Here is a 24414-nt window from a genome sequence, read left to right as displayed (position 1 = left end):
GTTCTTTTGAAAATGCAAAAAGTAAGGGGAAATGATTCCAGGTTCCCACATTTTCCCTGAAAACTTTCAACAATTAAAATTCACCACCTGGAACAAGATGAACCATTTAACTTTCAGGGGTATTCTGAAGATCAGAAATGTTCCCGGGATGTTGGGGGGGAGGGGGAGAGCTTCAGGGGGAAGGCTGTAATAAAATACAAAACAGTAATGCACATTAGTGGAAAAAGTATATTTTGTAGCAACAAAAATGCATATTTTGTGGCAACATTAAATTCATTCTACAACACATTCTTACAGTTAAAAAACAAATGTGTTAACCTTCCAAAGCAATTAAAAAGATTTTTTTAAATAGCAAAGCTATCACTGAATTATACTAAGATACTTTTTAAGATCAGTTACTTTGACAATGTTTTCCTTAGATACTGTTTTCTCTTAATTTGAACAGAACAGTTTTCCTAATAATCCCAATGCCTCCTAAATTACAAAATCCCATTACTATATTTGTCTTACCTTACTGTCTGCATCACCAAACTTCATTAACCAGTTTATAATAATAACACTGATAAAGATGATGATGATTTCCAAAACTTCACTGTAAAGTACTTCTTCTTTTTTTTTTTTGCTAAAGTAGATTAATAATCTTTGCATGTTTCAAAATCAAAATGACATAAGAATATGTACACTGAGAGGTCTCACTTCCTCCTCTGTCCGCCAATCTGTTCCCCTCTATTTCCAACAAATAATCACTTAATAGTTTTTTTTTTTCTTCTGATATTTCTTTATGCAAAACCAAACAAGCATCAGTATATCCAGTTCCTCTCCTTTTAGAAAAGAAACAGAATGTTATCTATGCCATTCTGAATTCTGGTCTTTTCACTTACAAACATACCCTGGAAATCTCTCCACATCAGCATGCAGAGATTTTCCTTTTAGAACTATCACATAGGATCTCACTGTGTAGATGTACTGGAGTTCAACCAATCAGTCCCCAGTGATGAATACTCAAAGGGGTTTCCAGCCTTCTGTTATGATAAACAATGACTTGATGAATAACTCCAATGTTCACTGCAGCACTATTTACAATAGCCAGGACATGGAAGCAACTTAGATGCCCATCAACAGATGAATGGATAAAGAAGCTGTGGGGTATATATATGCATATACATACATACATATATATGGAATCTAGAAAGACAGTACTGATGAACCTATTTGCAGGGCAGCAATGGAGACGCAGACATGGTAGACTTATTGTGGACAGAAGCAGTGGGAGGAAGGAGAGGGTGGGACGAATGGAGAAAGTAGCATGGAAGCATATACACTACTATATGTATAATAGAGAGCCAGTGGGAATTTGCTGTATGACTCGCGGAACTCAAACCAGGGCTCTGCAACAACCTAGGGGGTGGGAAGGAGTGGGAGGTGGGAGGGAGGAGCCAGAGGGAGGGGACACATGTATACCTATAGCTGATTCATGTCGATGTATGGCAGAAATACAATTTTATAAGGCAATTATCCTTCAATTAAAAATAAATTTAAAAAATGAAACATAAATTTAAAAAAAAGATGTTTGCCAACCTAACAGGTAAGAAATGGATATAATTTACATTACTCTTTGGGCAAACTGTCTGTTCAAGACTTTTGCCCATTTTTCTTTTTTGAGTTTGTGGTCCTTTCCTTCTCAGTCTCTAGGTGCTCAAAAGGAATATAAAAATCTTGTACGTTTTTTAAAAGGTTCTACTAAACCTCTATACATGAGAAGAAAATATATTAGCATGGCTTCTTTCATTGTCAAAAACATTTCTAAGTTAATATTTGAAAGTTACACATATTTGAAGTTTTTCTTAGTTGATGAGTAAGAATTCCAGAGCAAGCATCTACTCTATGGGCAATCCTCACTATCAGGTGATGCTACAAAACTTAGGCTCAAAATGTTCTGTTTCCCACTCTCAAAGACTCACACCTCAAAAAAAAAAAAAAAAAAAAAAAAGACTCACACCTCAAATTGCCTACCTGCCAACCCACCCCCACTCTCAGCTCGTGCAACTGCCTCAACCATATTAAGAAGATAAAAGCAGGGGAGTTCCCTGGTGGCCTAGACGTTAGGACTCTGGGCTTTCACTGCCAAAGCTGGGGTTCAACACTCTGCTGAGGAACTGAGATAGAAGCCATGCAGTGCAGCCAAAAATTTTAAAAAGGGAAGGGGGACAGATAAAAGCAATCCGGCAGGAACTTGCTGCACCTGCATCTGAACCTGTCTTCCTGGCTGTTTCTATGGGTAGATCAACCCTGCTCCTAACAAAGGCCGACCCTTCCACTTGCTCCCACCTCATGCCCCCTTAGGACTTGACTCAGGCAACTGGCTCCCACTCCTCATCACTGTCCCCTTCTCAGCCACACATTCCCACTGACTCCACATCCCGGCCTAATCTCCACCACCCTGCACAGCAGAGGTTCCTGAGAGCTGGCGGTAGTCATCCCTAATATTCCCCCCAATGCACACGAGTCAGGCTTCCAGAGAACCCTTCACTCAAGACCACTGCCAAAATCTTCATGCTGCCCAAGCCCACAGTTTTGTCTTATTTGACTTCTCCTCTGTTTTCTTCTGTCAGCTTCCATGGCATCACCACGTCCTAGTTCTTCCCACCCCCTACTAGTCTTTTTCTCCCTGAATCTCTTTTGCTCAGTCTTTTCTAAACGTTTCTACTTTCTAAGTCAGAGTGAGAGACGGTTCAGTCCGAGGTTCTTTTTTCTTTTTCTGCACACCCGTACTATTGGCTCTCAGCCAATACCATGCCTTTATGTGTATCTCGAACCCTGACTTTTTCCCTTACCTCCACCTCCTTGTTTATCTCTACTTGGTTATCTCACAGGCCCAAAACAAAACCCCTGATTACCAACACTCCCTCCACTCCAACCTCTAGACAAACTTTCTCCTGCCCTTTCTCAAATTTCTCATTTTACTTAGTAAGTACCACCATGCACCCAGCTGCCAAAGCCAAAATGTAGGATTCATTCTCAAGGCTGAGCTTTTCCTGTCTTAAACCACCTACACATTCTGTCTATCCAATCTCCAAAATATAGCCCCAATCCCACCTATTTCTAATCTGACTATGATTGTCCCACTCCACTCTACCATGAACCTTGGAATGGAGTGGACAAAAGCCTAACTGGTCTCCCTGCTGCCACTTGTTTCACCTCTAATCCCCATCCACTCTTCACAGCATTTGGAGTCATTCTTTTAAACCAAAGAAACCAGACCACACTGTATCAGATCAGTACTGATAAATTAAGTTGGTTCCCACAATAATTTATAGATTGAATTTAACCTCAATCAAAATTCCAGCAGAATTTTTCTTTCTTTTTTTAGCAACTGCTAAGTTGATTTTAAAGTTTACATAGGGATGCAAAAGGACCTGGAATAGCCAAAACAATTTTTAAGCCCATGGCAGCACCTCTGGCCTCCAGCATCAATCATCTCACTGATGAAAGTGTGTGACAACAAATAGCATCTTTTTTATGTGGCAAGAAAAGGGTTAGGAAATATAGTATTAAAGAGAGAATCATACTTTTTTAGGTCAATCACTTTAAATTCTCATAAAAAGTAAAGAAAAGTATCACATTTTTTTTTTTCAAGGAGTAGAAATTAGGTTAATTCTAAACATCGGAGTGCTCTTGGCCCTATGGAAAAAAATTCAATTTCAAAATACAGTCAAACATGTGTGCTTACGTTTAACTTAAGGGAAAAAAAGAAAAAGAAAAAAGAAGACACCAACTGTGAGAGTCTAATGTAAGGAAAAAAATTTTTTAATTAGCAAAATTTCCACAGCTACAACTAGATACTGAATCAAAATCTGAAGTTAAGGGGCACGGGGACAAAATCATAATGCTTCATTTTGTTCTGACTCAACTATTAACAGCATAAAGGACCAACATAAACAAACCCCCAGTACTAGAAGACAAGGAGATCATATAGTAACAGGTTACAATACTCGGTCTTGTAAGGAGAAACAAATTACAAGACAATATCTCAAAGACGAAAATTTCCTCTACCACTTAGGAAGCATTCATTTGATTCCAAGTTTCTTTGCTAGTCTAAGAGGCAGAGTGTGAAGCTCGGGATGGAAGCAGCATGTCCTCTGCACAGCCAGGCCAGCCTCTACATCATCTACCCATCCTGAGGACCCACGTTCAACTGTGCAAACATGGGGTGTCTGGCCAATACCAACCTCCAAATCATAGAGACCCAGTATCAAGTCAAAGTTCAGGCCATAAAACTCTAGTCTTACAAACTGTTCAGGGAAGAGGAGAATTTTATATAGCAAGATTTTAGGCAGTGGACACTGAACTGCCCTGTGTCTCCGTTCCCACAAAAATGAGATATCAGACCAAATGATATAGTGTATGAGAATTATCCCCTCCAACTATATTTATCCCAAACTTTAATGTTGATACATACTTTTAATTTTTTATTGTATTATTACTATATACTCCAATAACAAGATGTAAGTAAGCACAAAACGTGCTTACCAGGGCAAGGGAAGCATAGTAAAAAGCACATATTAATGAAATCTTAAGGCTTCTACAAGTGAATTCTGCAGAATTACCTAAAACAAATAATAAGCCTCTGCATTTGAGGCCCATCATATCTTAATGCCTGACTCTCTCTGAGATATAAGAACAATGTGTACTACTTATGTGGTAAAATCAATAGGAGTAAGCAAAATCAGCAATTCAATATGTACCCATGTTCTAGAATGTGACTATTATTGGGGAGTAAAGAGAACAAGGGAAGAAGTGCAAATTAACACTGCATGTCCTTCTAATGGGGCCACTATATAAAACCCACCATCTAAACCCAGACACCTGGGAGAGTGGTACAGAATACTTCTAATAGACCAAGACAAGAAGTGGAAATCAGCTGCTCTCAGAGAAATCAGAACACATGGCCATTCTGTGTCTAACTTACATTTTAAATAATTCCCTTAAAGTGCTATTCTACTAACGAAGGAATCAATGGTGCCCAAGATAAAAATTCTGATGTAACTCATGCTGTAATGGGCAAAAATCTGGACTGAGAATTACTGACTTCACCTCTATTCAGTGAATGACTTGAGATAAGTCACATCACTTCTCTAGGCTTCCGTTTCCTTACCTGTGATATGAAGCTACTATATTGAGTGATTTCTCAACCTCTGAAAGTGAAAATGTTTGTATTTTATCCTAACGTGCCTTTTTCCCAGGCTCCACAGGTCTCCAAGAAATCTCATAACATCTGTTCTGCTGATTTAAAGGCACAGATGGTATAAAATAAGAAAGCAGGAGAAATGCTCTTTCACTTTCAAGTTGACTATAACAAATTATAAACGTGATCAATTCACTGAAAAACAAAACTCCAATAACTTGATGTGAACATTACGTATCATTTCTAGTCCATCCGATTTCATTCACCAGAACAAGGCCAAAGGACTCTGATTCTGATATTTTGTTTTAAACTAGAGAAGGCTTCTCACTGGCTGCCTACATTTGGGCGGTCTTGGAGTGTTGATCCAAAGTAATTATTGATTGCATGTCTAACATTTAGAAGGAAATGGTAGTTCCTTCAAGGCCTCATACTTACCCTGTGCCAAGCATTCTGAAAAATACATTCTCATCTACTCCTTTTTTTTTTTTAAATGAAGAACTAAATTCTGAACAGGTCAAGCTTATACTGGAGTTTTATGAATCAAGTCAAACACACACAGAAGCATATGAGACAAGAATTCCTCTATACTGTAGAAAATGTCTGAAAAACTAAAAAGGGAAATACACTTTTCAACCTTAAGCAAACTGCAAGCATTATTGTATCACGCCAACTCAAAACTCTCAGCATTACAGTCATTGTACCAAACCTTGGGTGACAACCAGGTACTGTATAAGCTATGACAATGAACGCATCATGTGGTAAGTGTGGAACCCGGAAGGAACTGCCAATTTCTACAAATAGTTTAGATACACAAGTTATCATCCACTGCGGGGCTGTAAAACTCTCTCCTCAGACAGAAAACTGAAGGCACAAAGTAGTTTTACAGAGGATCTTTATGTCATGGCAGTTCATGAATTTGGTGAAAACAGAGAAGTCTATTTGCCACCTAGGACTGACTCAGAATGCTGAAAACGCATGAATGTATTATAAAACAAAAATGTAAAAGGCTACTACAAAGAAGTCCATCAGGTCATCCAATGAAAATGCATGATAAAAAAAAATAACCCAAAAGGTGTCAACATGAAGTGTCTGAGAAGAAAAGAAAACCTCATTAAGTAACAGCAAATATCCTTTGCCAGTGAGAACTGCAGAAAAGATACGAACTATCTGTACTTTCACATTGTTCTGGGAGGATCACTATTCAAATCACTTGTATAAGTATATATTCACTAATAAAAAATGCTAACTGAAGAAGACGAGGCCTATTGCAAATCGTCCATGTTTTCTCTTCTGATGAAAGGTAAAGGCTGGGTGGGCCACATCCTCTGAGGTGAAATCACTCTATAAAGTAAAAATATTAGTACAAGAAAGCAAAGCCGGTAAAACAAGACAACAGGAAGGAAAACAGAAATCTTCTTTCACACTTCATTTTACTTCCTTAACCTTTCCTGTGTCAGGATTCCAATCAGGACACCACATTACATTTAGTGGTCACGTCTCCTTAGGCGCCTCCAGATGGTGACAATCTCTCAGACTTTCCTTGTTTGTGATGACCTTGACAGTTAGTTCTGAGGCGTGCTGGTGGTCAGGTTATTTTGCACAATGACCCTCAACTGGAGTTTGTCTGATTTATTTTCCTCATAATTTGACTGATGTTATTGAATTTTGGGAGAAAAGATCAAGGAGGTAACATGTCATTCCCAGAGCATCACACTAAGAGAACACACGCCCTCATCATAACACTGCTGTTGATGTTGACGTTGGTCCCTGCTGAGGTGTGTGTGTTAGGTTTTTGTTTCCTCTTCTCCTCCCCTCCTTTTCCCTTTCCTTCCCCTCCCCCCACTTTTCTCCCTCCTGTCTGTCTCTCTCCTTCTAGCACTTCCTAGCTCCCTGCCCCAGCCCTGGTCCAACCATTTCTCCAAGAAGCACTGGTTCCTTCTATTGGAGAATGTTACTAGAAACCAAGATCAGGGCACGAAGTGTGCCCTGTGAAACTGTGCCACCTTGCTTCTGGGCTCTCGCAGCTCACAGAGAAAGGAAACATATATGTATACTAGCTCACTTACACACAGAGATCTGTAAGTATTTCTGTACGTATCCATCTGAATCTATGTTAAGCTGAACGGAAATTTTAAGGTCTCCAATTTTAATTCAGTATCACATGGATAGTTTTAGCCTTGCCTGTAATCTCCCCTCCAATAGTGAGAGACCTGAATCCCATTTGTCATCCATTTCAAGACAAGGGCACATAATATATATATATATATATATATTTTTTTTTTTTTCATGCTAAGCTACAGATGATTAGGATCAGACAAAAGTCTTCTGAAATAAGTCAAGGAGAAACTTCCGCAAAGATATATTAGAGAAACATTAAAGGTTCACACATCCGTGCACATCAAGCAGTTCAGAGACATATATATGAAAATATTTTCTAATTCTTAAGCATGAAGAAGCAATTCTGTGTAAAAACCACTTAAAAATAATTACCATTAATTGTGCCAAACAGAAGGTTGGCTTTTTCTCCCCTTCATGTCCACAGAGGGTTCAAAGGCACACACGACTGTCACCTACTGAGGGTCTTCTAAAGACTTTCCCCCAAAAGCCCAGTAGGTTCATGCCACCACACCGGGGAGAGGACCTCCACATGTACCCAAAGCCCATTCACAGCATGCTCTAGTCGCTGCCGAGGAGAAACCAACCAGGACCACTAGGAAATATTCCCGACAAAGAACTCCAGGTTCTGAGCGTGTGATTCTTCTTCCTGAGACCTGGAGATTTTTATTTACCATGTTGGTGAATTTCAGTTTGATGAAAGATTACTTTGTATTTCAGTTCATTATGTATTAACACAAGATGGAAAAGCAAACTATTTCTCATCAATAAACACATTTTTTCCCCCCAGTTTGTGGATCAATCCATTTGTCTCAGCGCTTTCTAGATAATCTGTCCCGTCCTCCCCCTGGCAGCTGCTTGTCTGCCACTTGTTCAGACATCCCTCCCACATCCCTTCTGGGAAGCAACGGGCAAGGGAGCTTGGCAAACAGGGGCACAGAGAGGCAGTGAGCTCCGGGTCTCCCCCACCAACTAATGCATCTCTCAGGCTAGAGACACAGGCAGACATCCACAGCATACCCTATATTAGCAAAGCCAAAGGAACACAACACCATCTCCAACTTCAGCTCGAGTCACTGTCTTGGCAGACCCCACTGGTGCTCCGTCCCTTTCCGCCTGCCTTTGGCCCCTAGTGTACTTGACCTGGCCCCCAATTGTCAGCACCTCCGCCTCCTGTGCTAGAGCCTGCTCTGTCACCAGCATGAAAAGCTGGAAGCAGCCGTGAGCAGACCCCAACCAGACAACTAATACCCTTTGCCCCTGCCTTGAGTGGGACAACTTAGGAGAGTGTTTTAAAGCAGTTCCCAATTGCTCACAGTGACATGTGGTTTGATAACACACCCCTTAAACACTGTCCTCCCTTTCCTGTCTCACTTTCCCACTTCCTACAGTTGTTCTTTAACCTTCCAAATTAACCACTTCCACTCAGATCCTTGTCTGCTTTTCAGCCCAACCATTTCAAGAACTGTAAGTTTACACTCTTTCAAGAATGTGAAGATCTATCTGGCTTGGCCATAATTATTGTCAGTCAGGAGACCTTGGGCTCTGAGGTCATCTGGACCTAGGTTCAAATCCCGGTACTGCCAGCCACCATGTGTATAACCCTAAGTCACCTATGTGACTCCTTCAACCTTTCATTTCCACTTCTCTACAGTGGGTGGCCCTGTGGACTGAGTGATGTGATGCAGAAGTCTCCAAGCACTCACATAACATGTGCAGAAACCACAGTGCCCACAGTAACAAGATTTTACTTTCTACTATTTCATCAACATAACTTGACTGTTCCAAGAGACTCTTGGATAAGAAGATAAAAGTTGTGAATAACTTTTTTGTTGAGTCCAAAAACTTCCTACAAAACCCACCAGCTTTTCAACAGAAAGTATCAAAGGACATACCTCCAAGGACTCTTTGAGCCTCTCTCCTCAAAATCCTCATCTGGCTCTACTCACCAGTTCTGAACTGTGAGGTTTACCCAACCCTAACCAAGACCTGTGGGCTTCCCTGGTGCCTCAGTGGTAAAGAATCCACCAGCCAATACGTGGGTCCAATCCCTGGGTCAAGTAGATCTCCTGGAGAAGGAAATGGCAACCCACTGCAGTATTCTTGCCTGGGAAATCCCTTGAACAGAGAAGCCTGGTGGGCTACAGTGCATGGGGATGCAAAAGAGTCAGACACAAATTAGTGACTAAACAACCACAACCAAGATGTGCACTGAAAGAACTGACTAAAACCAAAATAGGAAACTTAACACACAAATCAGCTTAGTCCCTCTGGCTGAGAGACTACTTTGCTGCTACAGGCCATGTTTCCGGTTCCTTTCAATAAGCAAAATAAGTTCAGCATGGTCTTCTCAGCAGGCAGATGGTGCCAGTGCTCTACACTCCTCAGATGAGTGTCACAGTGGCATTTTTCTCTTAGGATTTCCCCATCATTCGCCAATTTACATACAATTTAAGAAAGGATGAAACTGAACTACTCTTTAATTTCCAACAAATCAAGATTTCTTCACATATTCCTGGGTTTTGTTTTGGCTTTCTTGCTCTTAAGAAGTTTGGACAGATAGCTCTCCAGAAAATGTCTGAAAAGTGAGGAAAAGTTGTACCAAAATATATCAAATGCATGGTTGAAAATTAATAAGCCTTTTTGCCGGTTTTCAGTGTTCTGTGCCTGTGTGTGTGTTGGACTTCTACACAAAGATGCTGCTATTGACTCAGCATCAGAGAAGAAGTAATGGTTTTGGCCAGGAAAAAAAGTTAAAACACCTTCATTCGCACCTTACCTGACCCAGGTTCTTTTATGACCAACACTTGGCATCTGCAAGAAGGTTCATGTAAGTTACCGTTTGTTGCTGTTGTTAAGTTGCTAAGTCGTGTCTGACTCTTTGTAACCCCTGCAGCACGCCAGGCCTCCCTGTCCCTCACTATCTCCTGAAGTTTGCCCAAGGTCATGTCCATTGAATCAGTGATGTCATCCAACCATCTCATCCTCTGTCGTCTTCTTCTCTGTTACTGTTACCAAGCAGTAAAATTAGCTGGTCTCTGTGATACTCTTTTATACTGAAATCACAATGCCTGCTTCATTAGTCCACACTCTCCTACACACCAAAGCTGAGATAACCATGTTGGATTGGTTCTGAACAGACTGACTGAAATAAATATGGCTTCAGCAATGGAAAAACCATACTTGGCATCCCATGTAGACTCCTGGCTACCACTCTTTTTAGTCAATAAATCATAACTATAAATCAAATTTCCTTTAGAAAATCTTCTGGGATAAATAAACTTTTTTGACTATGGGCAGTGAGTCTTTTCAATAATTTTTTTTTTAATTTTAAAATCTCACACTTACCAAAAAAAAAAAAGATGACTCAGACCAGTCATCCAGATTTTCCAGTTGCTAACATGTTGCCACATTTCCTTTCTCACTCTGTGTACGTGTGTGTGTGAGTCTGTGTGTGCACCCACATACATGTATGTTATTTTTTTAAGCACTGAGAGTAAGTTTCAGCATCATGTTCCTTTAACCCTTTAGAGTGCATCTCCTAAGAACAAATATATTCACTTACATGATCTTAATAAAATTATTAAAATCAGGAAATTGAATATTGATATAACGAATGATATTATCTATGACCTTATTCAAGTTTTTCCAGTTAAATAAAAAAGTCTCTTTTTAACTTACACTGCCTAGAACTCAAGTGCACACATTTTTTTTTTTTAATAATGATCTAAAGGTTCTTCCAAAGAATAGCATGAGCACTATTCATCTCTACATGAAGATAAAGCTTCATCTCTAGGGTCACAATCAAAAGCATCTTTTCTTATAAGTTAACACTCAATAAAAATGTAGTTTTCTCTGCTTGCCAAAACTCAGGGAACAAAGGCCCTCTCTCTTTAAGAAGAACAATAAGTTAATTTACAGAAATTTGGACAAGTTTCTCGAACTCCCGGAAACTAAGAGGTGTACAAAAATCTAAAATTCTTATCAACTTATTTATCCTCTGTCTTTATATTGGCAAGAAAGAATCAATATAACATTAATAATTTAAACTCTAAGAGAAGTACTTATTTAAGAGCTAAGAATCATATTAGCAACAAACAACACTCTAATAATTATGTGGATTGGATACATCTATTGGAACTTAAAATAAGATTATTCTTATATGTCAGTCTGGCATATTACATTAAGCTTAAATACTGCTCTAACAGAAAGAAAAGCGACAGTGTTATTCAACAATATAACAGTAAGATCTATAATCTGTATAACAGCATGACTGTATGAATTAAAAAACCACTCACAATATATTTACACTCACATTAAACCTAACGCAGTATGTCTTGTCTCTTAAAGAGACAAAAAAGGCATAAAAAATTATAAAATACTAAGGTCCTCTGTTTTAAAAATGCTCCTCTATCTATCTATGCATCTATACCACTATCTTAAGAAGGATGTACATACAAAGGTGTTAATATGAAAAGCCATTTCTGGCTGATAAAATTATGGGATTTTACTTTTTATTTACCTAAATTTTCTATTTTTCATGATAAATATGCATAACATCTAAATGAAAAGTACTTTGGAAAACCTAGTATTTACAATGAAAGCAATAAAACTTTCATAAAAAGAAAAAAATGAGAAAATTTTTGCAAAAAAAATCAAAGAAATAAAGATCGGAACACTTCAATATACAAGGAATAAGTCTGATTCTAGAAGGTTGATTCATGGTCTGAAATGGACAAGTGGTAAAAAAAAATACAGATATGTACCAATGATTATTATGCTTGTCAAAAAACAGTATTACAGAATTTCACAGATGGAAAAGATCTGAACAAAGTCACTGAGTGTTGTGCCCCATCTTGCCTCCAACTGATCTCTGAATATTAAGGAAAATAAAAATTGGACCAGACAAAGACCACTAATCTCTGAAACGCTTTGATTCCACCAAAGGCATCTGGTTGTAATGGAGGAAGTTTAAATTACTTTCTGCATTGTGGGAAGAATAAGAGAAGACAGAGATAAGAAGAAGGGCTCAGAAAAAGGAGACATCCGAGAGCAAACTTAGGGAACAAGTGATGGAGGAATGTCTTAGAGGAGGTGGATGAATTTGTCTTAAGAAAGAATGTGTCTTTAGAAATGTCTTAAGAAATATAATACCTTTCTCTTACAATTAACAGGAAAGAAGAGGTCAGAAAGAAAACTTAAAATGGAAACGAAGATCTGGAGACAGGTCAGATGACCTGCCTTGGTGAGCTGGGAGAAAAGGTATTCATTCAAAGTGAGGAAACAGACATGGACAAATGGGTTGGAAATGCAACAAGGAGTAAAAAGAAGACTGTGCCTCGGTGGTGAGTGCCCAGTTGAGGCCAATTAAATGAATTTTCAAATGAACTAATTAGGCCAGGCTTATAACTTTCTAAAGTTCAGAACAGAAGTAGGGGAAAAAAAGATAAATTGTAGAATTTACTCCTATGATACAGCTTAAGAATTAGAATGAACAAACTGGGGACTATGAAAGCATTTCTGAAATATTCAGTCCTAGAAGCTCAAGTTTTCCAGTATTACTGAAGAAAATTCAATTGATTTGATCTTTATAAAACTAGAAATAATAACCATATATTTATCAAAGACTCTTATTACATCTATTATCTCATTTCACTTTCCCAAAAGATCTGAGATAGAAGGTATTTATATATGCTTTTTATAGCTATGGAAACAGACTTCAAAGATGGACCCCCAAATCAGCCAGCAGATCCTGACTCGAAGCCAGTCCTTTCCAGCTGCATCGCTCACTTCCTCCTTAACAATCTCCTCTGGACTCAGATGCCCAGTGGCCTGCTCTGGTATCAAGCCAAACACCACTTCACTCACACTCTCCACTTAGCTTTAGTTTGTAGGTCGTATATAAGGAACAGACTCAATCTTTCAAACTTAAAAACCTTAGACTGACAAAATAACAGGGCAAATGAAAAGAAAGACTTATGCATACTTGAGATAGGAGTAACAGACACTGACTGCTTTCTCAAGGTCAGCCAGGCAAATCCTTACATTCGGTCTCTAGAACTAAGCTTCCAAAGTTTGCAAGTGAAAGTCAGGAATTTTTTTCCTTGTTAGAGCTGCAATTAGAAACAACCCAAATGTCCATCAACTAATAAAAGAAGAAATTAAATGCAAATCCATACAATGGAATATTATGGAAATAAAAAGGAATGTAGTACTGAAACACGATACAAAATGGATGAACCTTGCAGCCAGTATGCTAAGTAAAAGAAGCCAAGTTACAGAAGACCACATATTATATGATCCCATATATATGAAATGTCCAGACAAGGCAAACCCACAAAGACAGAGATCAGTGATTGCCAGGAGAACTGGGAGGAGCTGGAGACTGATGGCTTAATGGGGATGAGGTTTCTTTCGGAGGGTGATGAAAATGCTCTAAAATTGTGGTGATGGTGGTGTAATTCTGGAAACATACTAAAAACCACTGATTGTCACTTAAATGAGTGAATTGTATGGTATGCAAATTTTATCTCAATAAAGTTGGTAAAAATTTGCAATTAGCAGGCAGTTTCACTGGTCATGGTGTATGGGTGAATGTGTAGACATACATACATGCATTGAAATATGGAAGAATATAAGAGCTTATGTAAAAAAAAATTAAATGGTTTAATAACCCTCTCACAGTTCAGACAAACATGAATAAGTTTGTCTGAGACCAAGACTGCCAACAAACTCATCCTGTTTCCCACACTCTCACCAATAGATAAAAAACCACCTGGCTGCCATATGTCTCCCCTTTCACTCTCCTCCATTCGCACCACTACAAATTTATAAACATGTCCCATTTCATCCTGGCATTCCAGAACTTTCAGGGATCTCATGACTATGCTTAAAAACTCATTCTTCTTTCCCTGGACTCCATTTCTCTTCCTTTTCTACCCTGTATTCTGGTAAGTTTTGTGTTTAAAAACAATACTCACTGAACTTACAGGAATGGCGTGACCCAGAACCGTCCATCAGTGCCAGGTCTTGGAGAAACTCAGGCTACCATGTGTTCTGCCCTTACCCAACTCAGGATACAATGTTTCTGACCTTGAAAATGCTTGGGGCAAAATGAGAAGATTCTCCGTTCCTAACATTTGATTCTAAACAACCTGAAGCTGTTTCCCAAGAGCCCTAAGAAAATAGAGGATCTTTGGGTATATTCTTCTTATAAAAATTTTCTTCTTAATTGGTATCTTAAATGAGACAGAATCTACCATTCTAAAGTACTGTTAACAATTTTTAAATGAACAAATAGCAAAGATCAAATAATTTCCAAGACATGTTCACAGTGTCATGTTGCTATCAGCATTTCAGGTTGGTAGGATTCATTCAAAAGGCAACAACACCGACCACTGTCAAAACAATGTTAAAGATATTAGAAACAAAGGTTTTCTATAGGAAGAGCTCTACCACAGCTTCAGCTGTATAACAAACACTGAGGAAAATGTAGAAATCCAATAGAAACTGAAAAGTTTGATCAATTATGGCACAGAAACCCAAGAGAATGCTGCACCCACTTGAACACAAATGGTAACAATACACAGCTTAACACTATGTCATCTTTCAAAATCACATCATCGTCTTAAATTGTCTTTTAAAAAACCACTTGGAAAAATGACTCATCTTCAAATCTCTCATTTTTAAAGGTTTCCCATCTATTTTATTTGCTCAGTTAAATTCTTCTCTTTCTGTCTTTCTTGTCATCTCTACTTTCTAGCATAGTTGCCTTTATCTCCTTCACTCATTTTCTTGATAAAAATTTTACTGTCAATCATGCCTTCTTTTCTAACTCTAGGAAAAATATCTATATAAAGGCTACATAGATGGACCTAGAGATTGTCATACTGGGTGAAGTAAGTCAGACAAAGACAAATACCATATGATATCACTTATATGTGTAATCTAAAAAAAAGCATAAACATGAACTTATCTACAAAAGAGAAAGAGTTACAGATTTAGAAAATAAACATATGGTTACCAGGGGGTAAGGGAGGGGGGATAAATTAGGAAGATAGGGACTGACATATACATATTACAATATACAAAATAGATAACTAATAAAGACCTACTGTATAGCACAGAGAATTTTACCCAATACTCTGTAATGGCCTATGTGGGAAAAGAATCTAAAAAAGAGTGGATATATATTTATGTGTAACCAATTCACTTTGCTGTACAGCAGAAACTAACACAACATTGTAAATCAACTATATTCCAATGAAAATTAAAAAAAAAATTTTTTAATTAAAAAAGAAAAGGCTATAGAGCAGAAAATAAGGTTCCCTGTGACTGCAATACACACCCTCCACATCCTGCCCTGCTCCCTTTGTGAACCTTACAAAGTGGCAGGAGATGATGGGAGGAGAGGAAGAACAGTGCCAGGCCTCAGAGCTGTTTTCTGGTTAATTTTGCCTGTCTCTTAGCATGCACAGGAAACAGAAATCTAAAATAATCAACTACTGCAAGTTTCTTACCTTTTGAATGAATCTGATTCTGATAAAGAAAGAACTTCCTCTTGAATATCAGTACAACTGGAAGAATCATCTTGTCTGACAGGCTCTAATTTTTCTGGGGAGTCCAGCTTTGATTGAGGGAAGTGGTTTGTTACTACCGAGGGTGTATCTGAGAATTTCATGTTATTATCTTCCTGTCCTACAAAAGAAAAAAGAAAGAAAGGAAAAAAAAGAAACGTTTAAGAGTATCTTAAAATTTGTAACCTCTGTATATTTATTATTTCCACTACATTTAATATTGCTATTTGTACTTGGTAAAAATAGAATTTTATGTAACATTGACTCCAAAACTCTAGTTTTGGAGCCACAGAATAAAGAACAAGCACTACACTTGTGCCATTTGCTTATACTGTCCACCCATGTATTTCCGGACTCATTAATTCAAAAATAAAATTTTCTTTGAAATCAGGAGTAGGGAGAAACTTATAATTCTAATGAGGCTTTTATTTACAGTATTACTAAAGAATTTCTGCATATTTCATAGATCAGAGAACAGTGATAAAAAATTACAAAAAAAGGATTAAAGATTCAATTAATAAGAGAACCACAATCTTTGTAACTGACTGCTGTATGGTAGTGAATCTTTCTGGTCATTTTCCTAAATCTGTTACACAGAATCTACTAGTCACTGGAGAAAAGAAAAACTAATCAGACACAACCAAGGTATCTGTTTGATCCAACACACATCACATTTCTGCTCATCCCTTGTCATATTCTCCCTTTCTGAGGTCTCTTATTGCAGATCAAGGCCCAGGACAGCTGAGGGGATACAGACAGTGTTTGCCAGAATGTGACCTGCAGGTGTGACCAAAGGTCTGCAAACATGAGGGCAGAAAGTCATCTCCGTGTGACTCTTAAGTGTGCAGGCCCTCCCTTGCGATGCATTGCAGGGCTGTGCTGGGACTTCAGCTCTGCTGGCTTTAAGATCAGGGACTGAGTGAGTACCTGACCCCCTTGACATGTGCCATGAGGACAGAATCTGCTTTCACGTGTTCGCTCACAGAGAAGCAGAGCTTTTAGACCCCACTCATGTACTTGTAGAGACAAGTGACCTTTCACAAAGGACACCAACAAGAACTGTCAAGGTTTTGTTACAAAGAGAAAAATTATGGAAAAGGAGTAAGACATATTCTTCAAACAAACAAACTTTCCCAACTCCATATGATCAAGCTTTTTCCAGAAATAATTATAAGTTTTTGTTACACTGGAGAACAGCATACGTCACACAAGAGTATAATTTCTAAAACTAAGCTCCTGATGTTGTCTGGCTTTCACTAAGCCTGTTCATTACCAATACTAGCCATATTCTCTAACATTCATCTGGGAAATGGAAATGAGCAGCTAACTAAGACAGGATAGGATCTTCCCTTGCAAACAGACACCTACGACCAGGTTAAGAGGACACAATGACCCACTGAACCCAGTGACTCTATCACTCAACTTTTTGGGTGAATACAATCAAGCTGGTAATCCAGGGAGAAGGAATTTAACATAAGACTATCTTTCATTTTTACACTTGATTTATATTCTTCTCTTACTTCTTTCACTTAAAGAAAATTTCACATGTGTTTTTGGCTATGCTGGGTCTTTGTTGCTGTGCAGGCTCTTCTCTAGTTGCAGCACACACAGGCTTCTCTTTGCAGTGGGTTCTCGTGTTGCGGAGCACGGGCTCTAGAGCTTACAGGTTTCCATACTTGTGGCTCCCAGGCTCTAGAGCACAGGCTCAATAGTTGTGGCTCACGGTCTTCACTGCTCCTCAGCATGTGGGATCTGCCTAGACCAGGAATGGAATCCATATATACTGCACCTGCAGACGGATTCTTTACCACTGAGCCACCAGGGAAGCCCCTTCCATTCTTACGTAAGCTTCTACAGGATAAATTTCCTATTGCGGACAAGTATTCAACAAGCACGGACAGTGAAAGTCAGTTATCCTTCTTATCTGTCCATGGATCTCAGGAGAGAACTCCAAATAAAGCCAAACACATGAGGCCTCAACATTAAACTTCTCCAAAGACACACATCAAAAACAGATGAAGGTTTTACTTAAAAGGACACATATCTCATGCACTTATGCTGGCACTCTGATGAGCCAGTTATTGTAAAGAGCAAATGTTACACTGGTTGTATGACACTGTACAAAGCCCAGCCTTTCAGCCTGTTCCATTCTCTCTCTCTCACACACTCCCCACCCTTCCCAGACACACACATTCACATACAGCAATCTACCAGCAGTGCTCAGAACCCTAGAGAGAGTAAAAGTCACGCGCACATACACAAAGAACATACCACTCCTGAGTGTAAGCAATCAATCATCTTCAAAAGAGAGTCAACCAATAAACAAAAATATTCTCTTTATCTGAGATATTAAGCTGGATTTTTTTCAGGAATTAAACTGCTTTCTGACAACGTATTTTAACAACAACATGAACTAAGTTGCTGACAAAGACCACAAAGAATATACCTAAAAAACCTCGTACTCAGTCAGCAACCTTCTACATAACACCAGGAGAACAGAGGACAAAAATAAAGAATGCAATAGCACCAAAAGGATAAAATACTTAGATGTCAACTAACCAAAGCAATCCAGCAACACAATGCAATCCCAATGGATTATTTTTTTGACAGAAAGAGAAAAATCCATTTCAACATTCACATGGAACCTTAAAGGAATCAAATGGCCAAAACAACACTGAAAAGGAAGAATAAAGCTGGAGAACTCATATCCTCTGACTTTGAAATTTATTACAAAGTTATGGCAATTAAAACAGCATAGCACTGGTGTAAGAACAGATATACAGACCAATTAAACAGAACACACAGTACAGAAATATATCCTCACATATACAGTCAACTGATTTTCAAAAAGGATGCCAAAAGCATTCAATGGGAAAAGCATACCGTTTAGACAAATGGTATTCAGAAAACTGGATTATTGACATGTGAAAGGATGAAGCTTGACCCTTACTTATACCATATACAAAAATTAACTCAAAGTGGACCACAGACCTAAACAAGAGCTAAAACTATGAAACTCTTAGGAGAAAACATAGAGGAAAACTTCATGACACTGATTTTGCAACAACTTCATGAATATAACAGCAAAAGCATAGGCAACGAGAGAAAAAACTGATAAATTGAACTTCATCAAAACAAAGCACTCTTGCATCAAAAGATACTATCATGGAAACAAAAAGACAACAGAGAAAAAGTTTATATAAGGAGTTAATATTCAGAATATTTAAAGAATTCCTAAAACTCAACAACAAAAAAAACAAGTCAATTAAAAAATGAGCAAAGGGCTTAAACAGACATTTCTCCAAAGAAGAAAAACAAATGGCAAATAACCATATTAAAAATTCTCAATTTCATTCAGTTCAGTTCAGTCGCTCAGTCGTGTCCGACTCTTTGCGACCCCATGAACCGCAGCACGCCAGGCCTCCCTATCCATCACCAATTCCCGGAGTCTACTCAAACCCATGTCCATTGAGTCGGTGATGCCATCCAGCCATCTCATCCTCTGTCGTCCCCTTCTCCTCCTGCCCCCAATCCTTCCCAGCATCAGGGTCTTTTCCAATGAGTCAACTCTTCGCATGAGGTGGCCAAAGTATTGGAGTTTCAGCTTCAACATCAGTCCTTCCGATGAACACCCAGGACTGATCTCCTTTAGGATGGACTAGTTGGATCTCCTTGCAGTCCAAGGGACTCTCAAGAGTCTTCTCCAACACCACAGGTCAAAGCATCAATTCCTCGGTGCTCAGCTTTCTTCACCGTCCAACTCTCACATCCATACATGACTACTGGAAAAACCATAGCCTTGACTAGACGGACCTTTGTTGGCAGAGTAATGTCTCTGCTTTTCAATATGCTGTCTAGGTTGGTCATAACCTTCCTTCCAAGGAGTAAGCATTTTTTAATTTCATGGCTGCAATCACCATCAATCTCATTAGTCATTAGAAAAATATAAATCAAAACCACAATGAGATACAAATTCATATCTACCAATATGGTTTCAACCAGAAATGCCACTGCCAGGTATTTACCCAAGAGAATGGAAAGCAGAGGCTTGAACAGATACATGAACACCAATGCACAAAGCAGCATCATTCACAATAGCCACAAGGTGGAAAAAACCCATTACAAATGAATAGATAAACAAAATATGGTCTATAGAGGCAATGGAATATTATTCAGCCATAAGAAGTAATAGATTTTGATATATGCTATACAATGGGGACCTTGAAGACATTATGCTTAATGAAATAAGCTGATACAGAAGAAAAAATAATACATGATTCCACTTTTATGAGGTACCCAGAAGAAGCAGATTCATAGACACATCAAGTAGACCAGGGATTACTAAGGGCCGGTGGGGAAAGTGGAAGAGTTATTATTTCATAGGTTCATTTTGAGTGTAATAGTGGTGATGGTGACACAACATTGTGAATGTACTTATAGCCACTGACCTGTACTTTTATGAATGGCTAAAATGATAAATGTTATGCATATTTTTACCACAGTAAAAAAAATCATAAAGAATTTTCTTGTGCACTTTCCTGTATTATGATTGTTTTGTTTACTGGCCCGGGCTTCCCTTGTGGCTCAACTGGTAAAGAACCTGCCTGCAATGTGGGAGACCTGGGTTTGATCCCTGGGTTGGGAAGATCCCCCGGAGAAGGGAAAGGCTACCCACTCCAGTATTCTGGCCTGGAGAATCCCATGGACTATACAGTCCATGGGGTTGCAAAGAGTTGAACACGACTGAGCGACTTTCACTTCACTTAAAGTCCTGGCAATATAAATATAATATTAATCTCAAATTTTTTAATGGGCTAAAATTAAGGAATGTGCAATGCATTAGCATTAGATATTTTAGCAAAACATTCCATCCAAAGTAGATACGAGTGAACTATATAGTAAAATTAAATTATTCTCTTTGTAGGATATCTGAGGATGGGCAGCAATAAATCTTATACCTCAAGCTTAAACAACTAAGAAAATTCTGATTTATCATGAAAGGAAGAGAGATTTTTAGAAACTGTATCTTCAGGACACCTCCCCACTCATTTATTTCTGGAGTAATAAATCTAGTTTACATCCAACAACTGCTACATGTTTACATATACTAATAAGTCCACATTAAAGTCCTTTGGTTTATTTTTTTATATTAAAAATAATAAAATTCAACATACTTCTGTTTTTAATTAAAGTCTCTTACCCACACATACAGAGGATAGTTTTTCTGTAGATTCATCTTCTCCTTCTGTTACTTTTTTTTTGGACATTCTAACAGTCTTTTTGTATCCTTTTTTGGCTTGATCCACCAGAAGCTGAAATTCACCCTGATGTTTTTCACCTGAAATTCAAAAGAGGTCAGTAAATCAGGACTATAAAAGCTACACCTACAATCGACAAAGTGAACATCAAGAATAATCAGGAAGAACACAAACGGTGCTCAAGAACAACACCCTTTGAACTCATTTACAATGAATTTAAAAGGCCTGGGCCGGGGGTGCTGTGGCAACCTTCTTTTATATTAGTATCTTCTCCTTTTCTCAGATACAGACTTGAAACATAACATTCCTAGTTTACATCCGTAGGTTTCTTCCCATATCCCATACTCTTTTAAAAAGGCTTTTTGTTAGAGCATGAAAGAAGCTGTTTTCTTAAATATTTCCAAAAGACACCAGTCTAACTTCTAAGATATAACAGTACTAGGAGAAAGAATATTAACTGAGGTTAGAAGTAGAAGCTTCTAGGAAAGATGGATAAAAACAAAGAATACCCACTTTAATTCCCCCTTTTCCTTCACATCTCTTGCCTGTTTTCTAACAGAACCCCTTTGATAATCGAAGATCCCCACCACCATCAATCTATGTTGGTATATTATAATTAATCAATCTTAATTTACTATGACTTCAAACACCTCTGAAGATAATTCAAGCCTGATCTCCAGGTCACCACTATTAAGGTACATTAATTTACTCAATAAAGAGTAGCCACTCATTGTTAGAGCATGGATTTGAGGACATCTATTTCTGATTCTGAACCAAGGTTCAAACAGCTGAGGTTGCACTTAAACACTGCTGCTGCTGCTGCTGCTAAGTCACTTCAGTCGTGTCAGACTCCGTGCGACCCCACAGACGGCAGCCCACCCGGCTCCCCTGTCCCTGGGATTCTCCAGGCAAATTACTGGAGTGGGTTGCCGTTTCCTTCTCCAATGCATGCATACATGCCAAGTCGCTTCAGTCATGTCCGACTCTGTGCGACCCCATGGACAGCAGCCCACCAGGCTCCTCTGTCCAGAGGATTCTCCAGGCAAGAAGACTAGAGTGGGTTGCTATTTCCTTCTCCACTTAAACACGGAAGCAACCTTAAACACTTAAGTCATGGTCCAAAATGATGTTGTAAATTCTATACAATTTTAGAGTCATACTGCAAATAGTTAAAAGTTTTCTCTGTAGTGAAATATCATGAATAACTGGATTTAGGGGGAAATCTGTGCTTCAGTTGAAAACGATGCATTTTCTAAACCTACCCTTCCATATTTCCAGTCATCCCCTGCCTATGAGCTATGTTACAGCTCTGTAAATTGTAAATAACCATGGCAATGGAAAATAACTCTTGTCTATAGACAAGTAGAATCCTGTTTGGTGAAGGTTTGACTGACTTCCCTCCCCTACTGTGGAAGAAGCTAGCTTTGCCTCTATTTGTACATTCATTTCAGTATTCCCTGATCTATACATGTGACTGTTCCTTGGACATTAAGGAGAGACTGTTCCTAATTCCAACATATTTATGTGTATGGTGTGTGTATGCAAACTCCCAGTGAAACTAAGGTGTTGGGCTGCAAAGTGTCTGGTAGGTTTTAAATAAGAGACTGGCTAAAATTTCAGGAACATATAAGTTGCCCATAACTTTATTAGGAAAACTGAGCTCTTCAGAAACAGGTGAGATCTTATGATTAGGCAAGGGTAACGGCACTATGGGGTCTACATAATCTAATCAGTTCTGTTAACAAGTCTCCTCCACTGTTTACTTACAGATTATGGATTTAAGAATTACTCAAGAAACTTCCTAATGTAATCTCGGAACAGTTAAGAAGGCTTAATGATTTTGTCTTCTGAAGGAATAAAACCTCAGGTTTAAAAAAGAGATTTTCTTTTTAAATCTAATTACCCCTACAGCTAGACTAGAAACAAAAGTAAATGGCAACCACTACTCCAGCTTTGGCCCAAGAAGTCCAACAACTCCTGCTCAAAAAATGAACAATGCCAAGAGATTATGACTGATAAAATTGTTCCTATTCATTTCTCCACCTCATTTTATGAGTACTGCCATCTGGCAAGGAAAACTTCAGAGTTTAAATGCAATGCCCTGAATTTACCTCTTAAAAGTTTTAAGTGGATCAGACAGTGGTAGGAGTAGATGAATATGCTCACATGCAACCAAGTCATATTTTTCAAGATTTTTAGTCCTTGAATCATACCTTTCTGTCTTGCCAAGTGGAAACATAATATTCTCCAGTGCCAAGTCAAGTCCTTCATGTCCTGACCACCTCCACTGCTCTTTTTAGAGCATATTTTACACCCCGAGTATCTCTGGGTCTGCCCATGAACCCAGGGGTATACCAAAACCAGGATCCAAGAGTGGGACAGACTCAAGCCTGTACAGTGACACCACTGAGATACATACTCATCTACTTTATATCACAGAAAGAGTTTGAAGTCAGGGTCTCCCAGAATAAAATCTCATGTCTTTTTGTCACCAACTAGCTATGACATTCATGCAATGAAACATGGATGAAGAACAGATTAATAGTAAAAGCTAACACTCACTATGGGATTATTCATTCAACTGTGAACTGAGTAGCCTCACTTTAAATTTATGATCATAAGTCTCAAACGAGCACTCAGCAGTATCATACAACTTTTCTACCTTTCTCCAGTAAACTTTTACAATTCTCCAAAGTGACAACTTCACACTTTCACCAAAACTGCAACACTTCCTTCTCAGTTGGGCTCACATCACTCGGAAAATACAGAAAAGTTCTAACAGGAACTCTGACATCTTACAGCTACTACTACTTTATCTGTGCACATATGATCTATCTTCCCTTGCAGGAGCATGCAAAGGCTGCCCTTGCTGCATTTAAGGACCAAGCTCTAATTTATGCTCTGGATTCCATTAAGGCCTTCTCAAGGATGTAATACATGCAATCTCCTGTATCACTAACTTCTGTAATTTCCTGTATCACCAACTTCTCTCTTTTGAATCTTTCCCACTGCATACAAGTAAGTTTATGGCAAGATCATGGCAGCCGGTCCCATCACTTCATGGCAGATAGATGGGGAAACAGTGGCTGACTTTATTTTTTTGGCTCCAAAATCACTGCAGATGGTGACTGCAGCCATGAAATTAAAAGACACTTGCTCTTTGGAAGGAAAGTTATGACCAACCTAGACAGCAAATTAAAAAGCAGAGACATTACTTTGCTGACAAAGGTCCATCTAGTCAAAGCTATGGTTTTTCCAGGAGTCATGTACGGATCTGAGA

The 24414-nt window shown here is 38.6% G+C and overlaps 1 protein-coding gene across 6 annotated transcripts in view; it reads right to left on the bottom strand.

Annotated features, from left to right (window-relative positions):
- Window positions 1-24414, bottom strand: part of RAD18 (RAD18 E3 ubiquitin protein ligase) — a 91684-nt gene that overhangs the window by 15024 nt on the left and 52246 nt on the right. For 4 of the 6 annotated variants that reach the window (XR_014064787.1, XM_081528159.1, XM_081528158.1 and 1 more), the window contains exons 10-11: window positions 21077-21214; window positions 15820-15997 (exon numbers count right to left, since the gene is read on the bottom strand). Coding sequence is in view for 5 of the 6 variants with exons in the window: in XM_081528159.1 (XP_081384285.1) it covers window positions 15820-15997; window positions 21077-21214 (316 nt within the window). In the remaining variant the exon portion in view is untranslated. The remainder of the gene's footprint in view (window positions 1-15819; window positions 15998-21076; window positions 21215-24414) is intronic. The other 2 variants (XM_081528162.1, XM_081528161.1) reach the window with 1 other exon arrangement.

The sequence above is a fragment of the Giraffa tippelskirchi genome, chromosome 9 (genome assembly GCF_054371585.1).
Source record: "Giraffa tippelskirchi isolate mGirTip1 chromosome 9, T2T-mGirTip1v1.2.pri, whole genome shotgun sequence".
Taxonomy (NCBI): Eukaryota; Metazoa; Chordata; class Mammalia; order Artiodactyla; family Giraffidae; genus Giraffa; species Giraffa tippelskirchi.
Note: the sequence above shows the minus strand (reverse complement) of the source record. Positions and strands in the feature narration are given on the sequence as shown.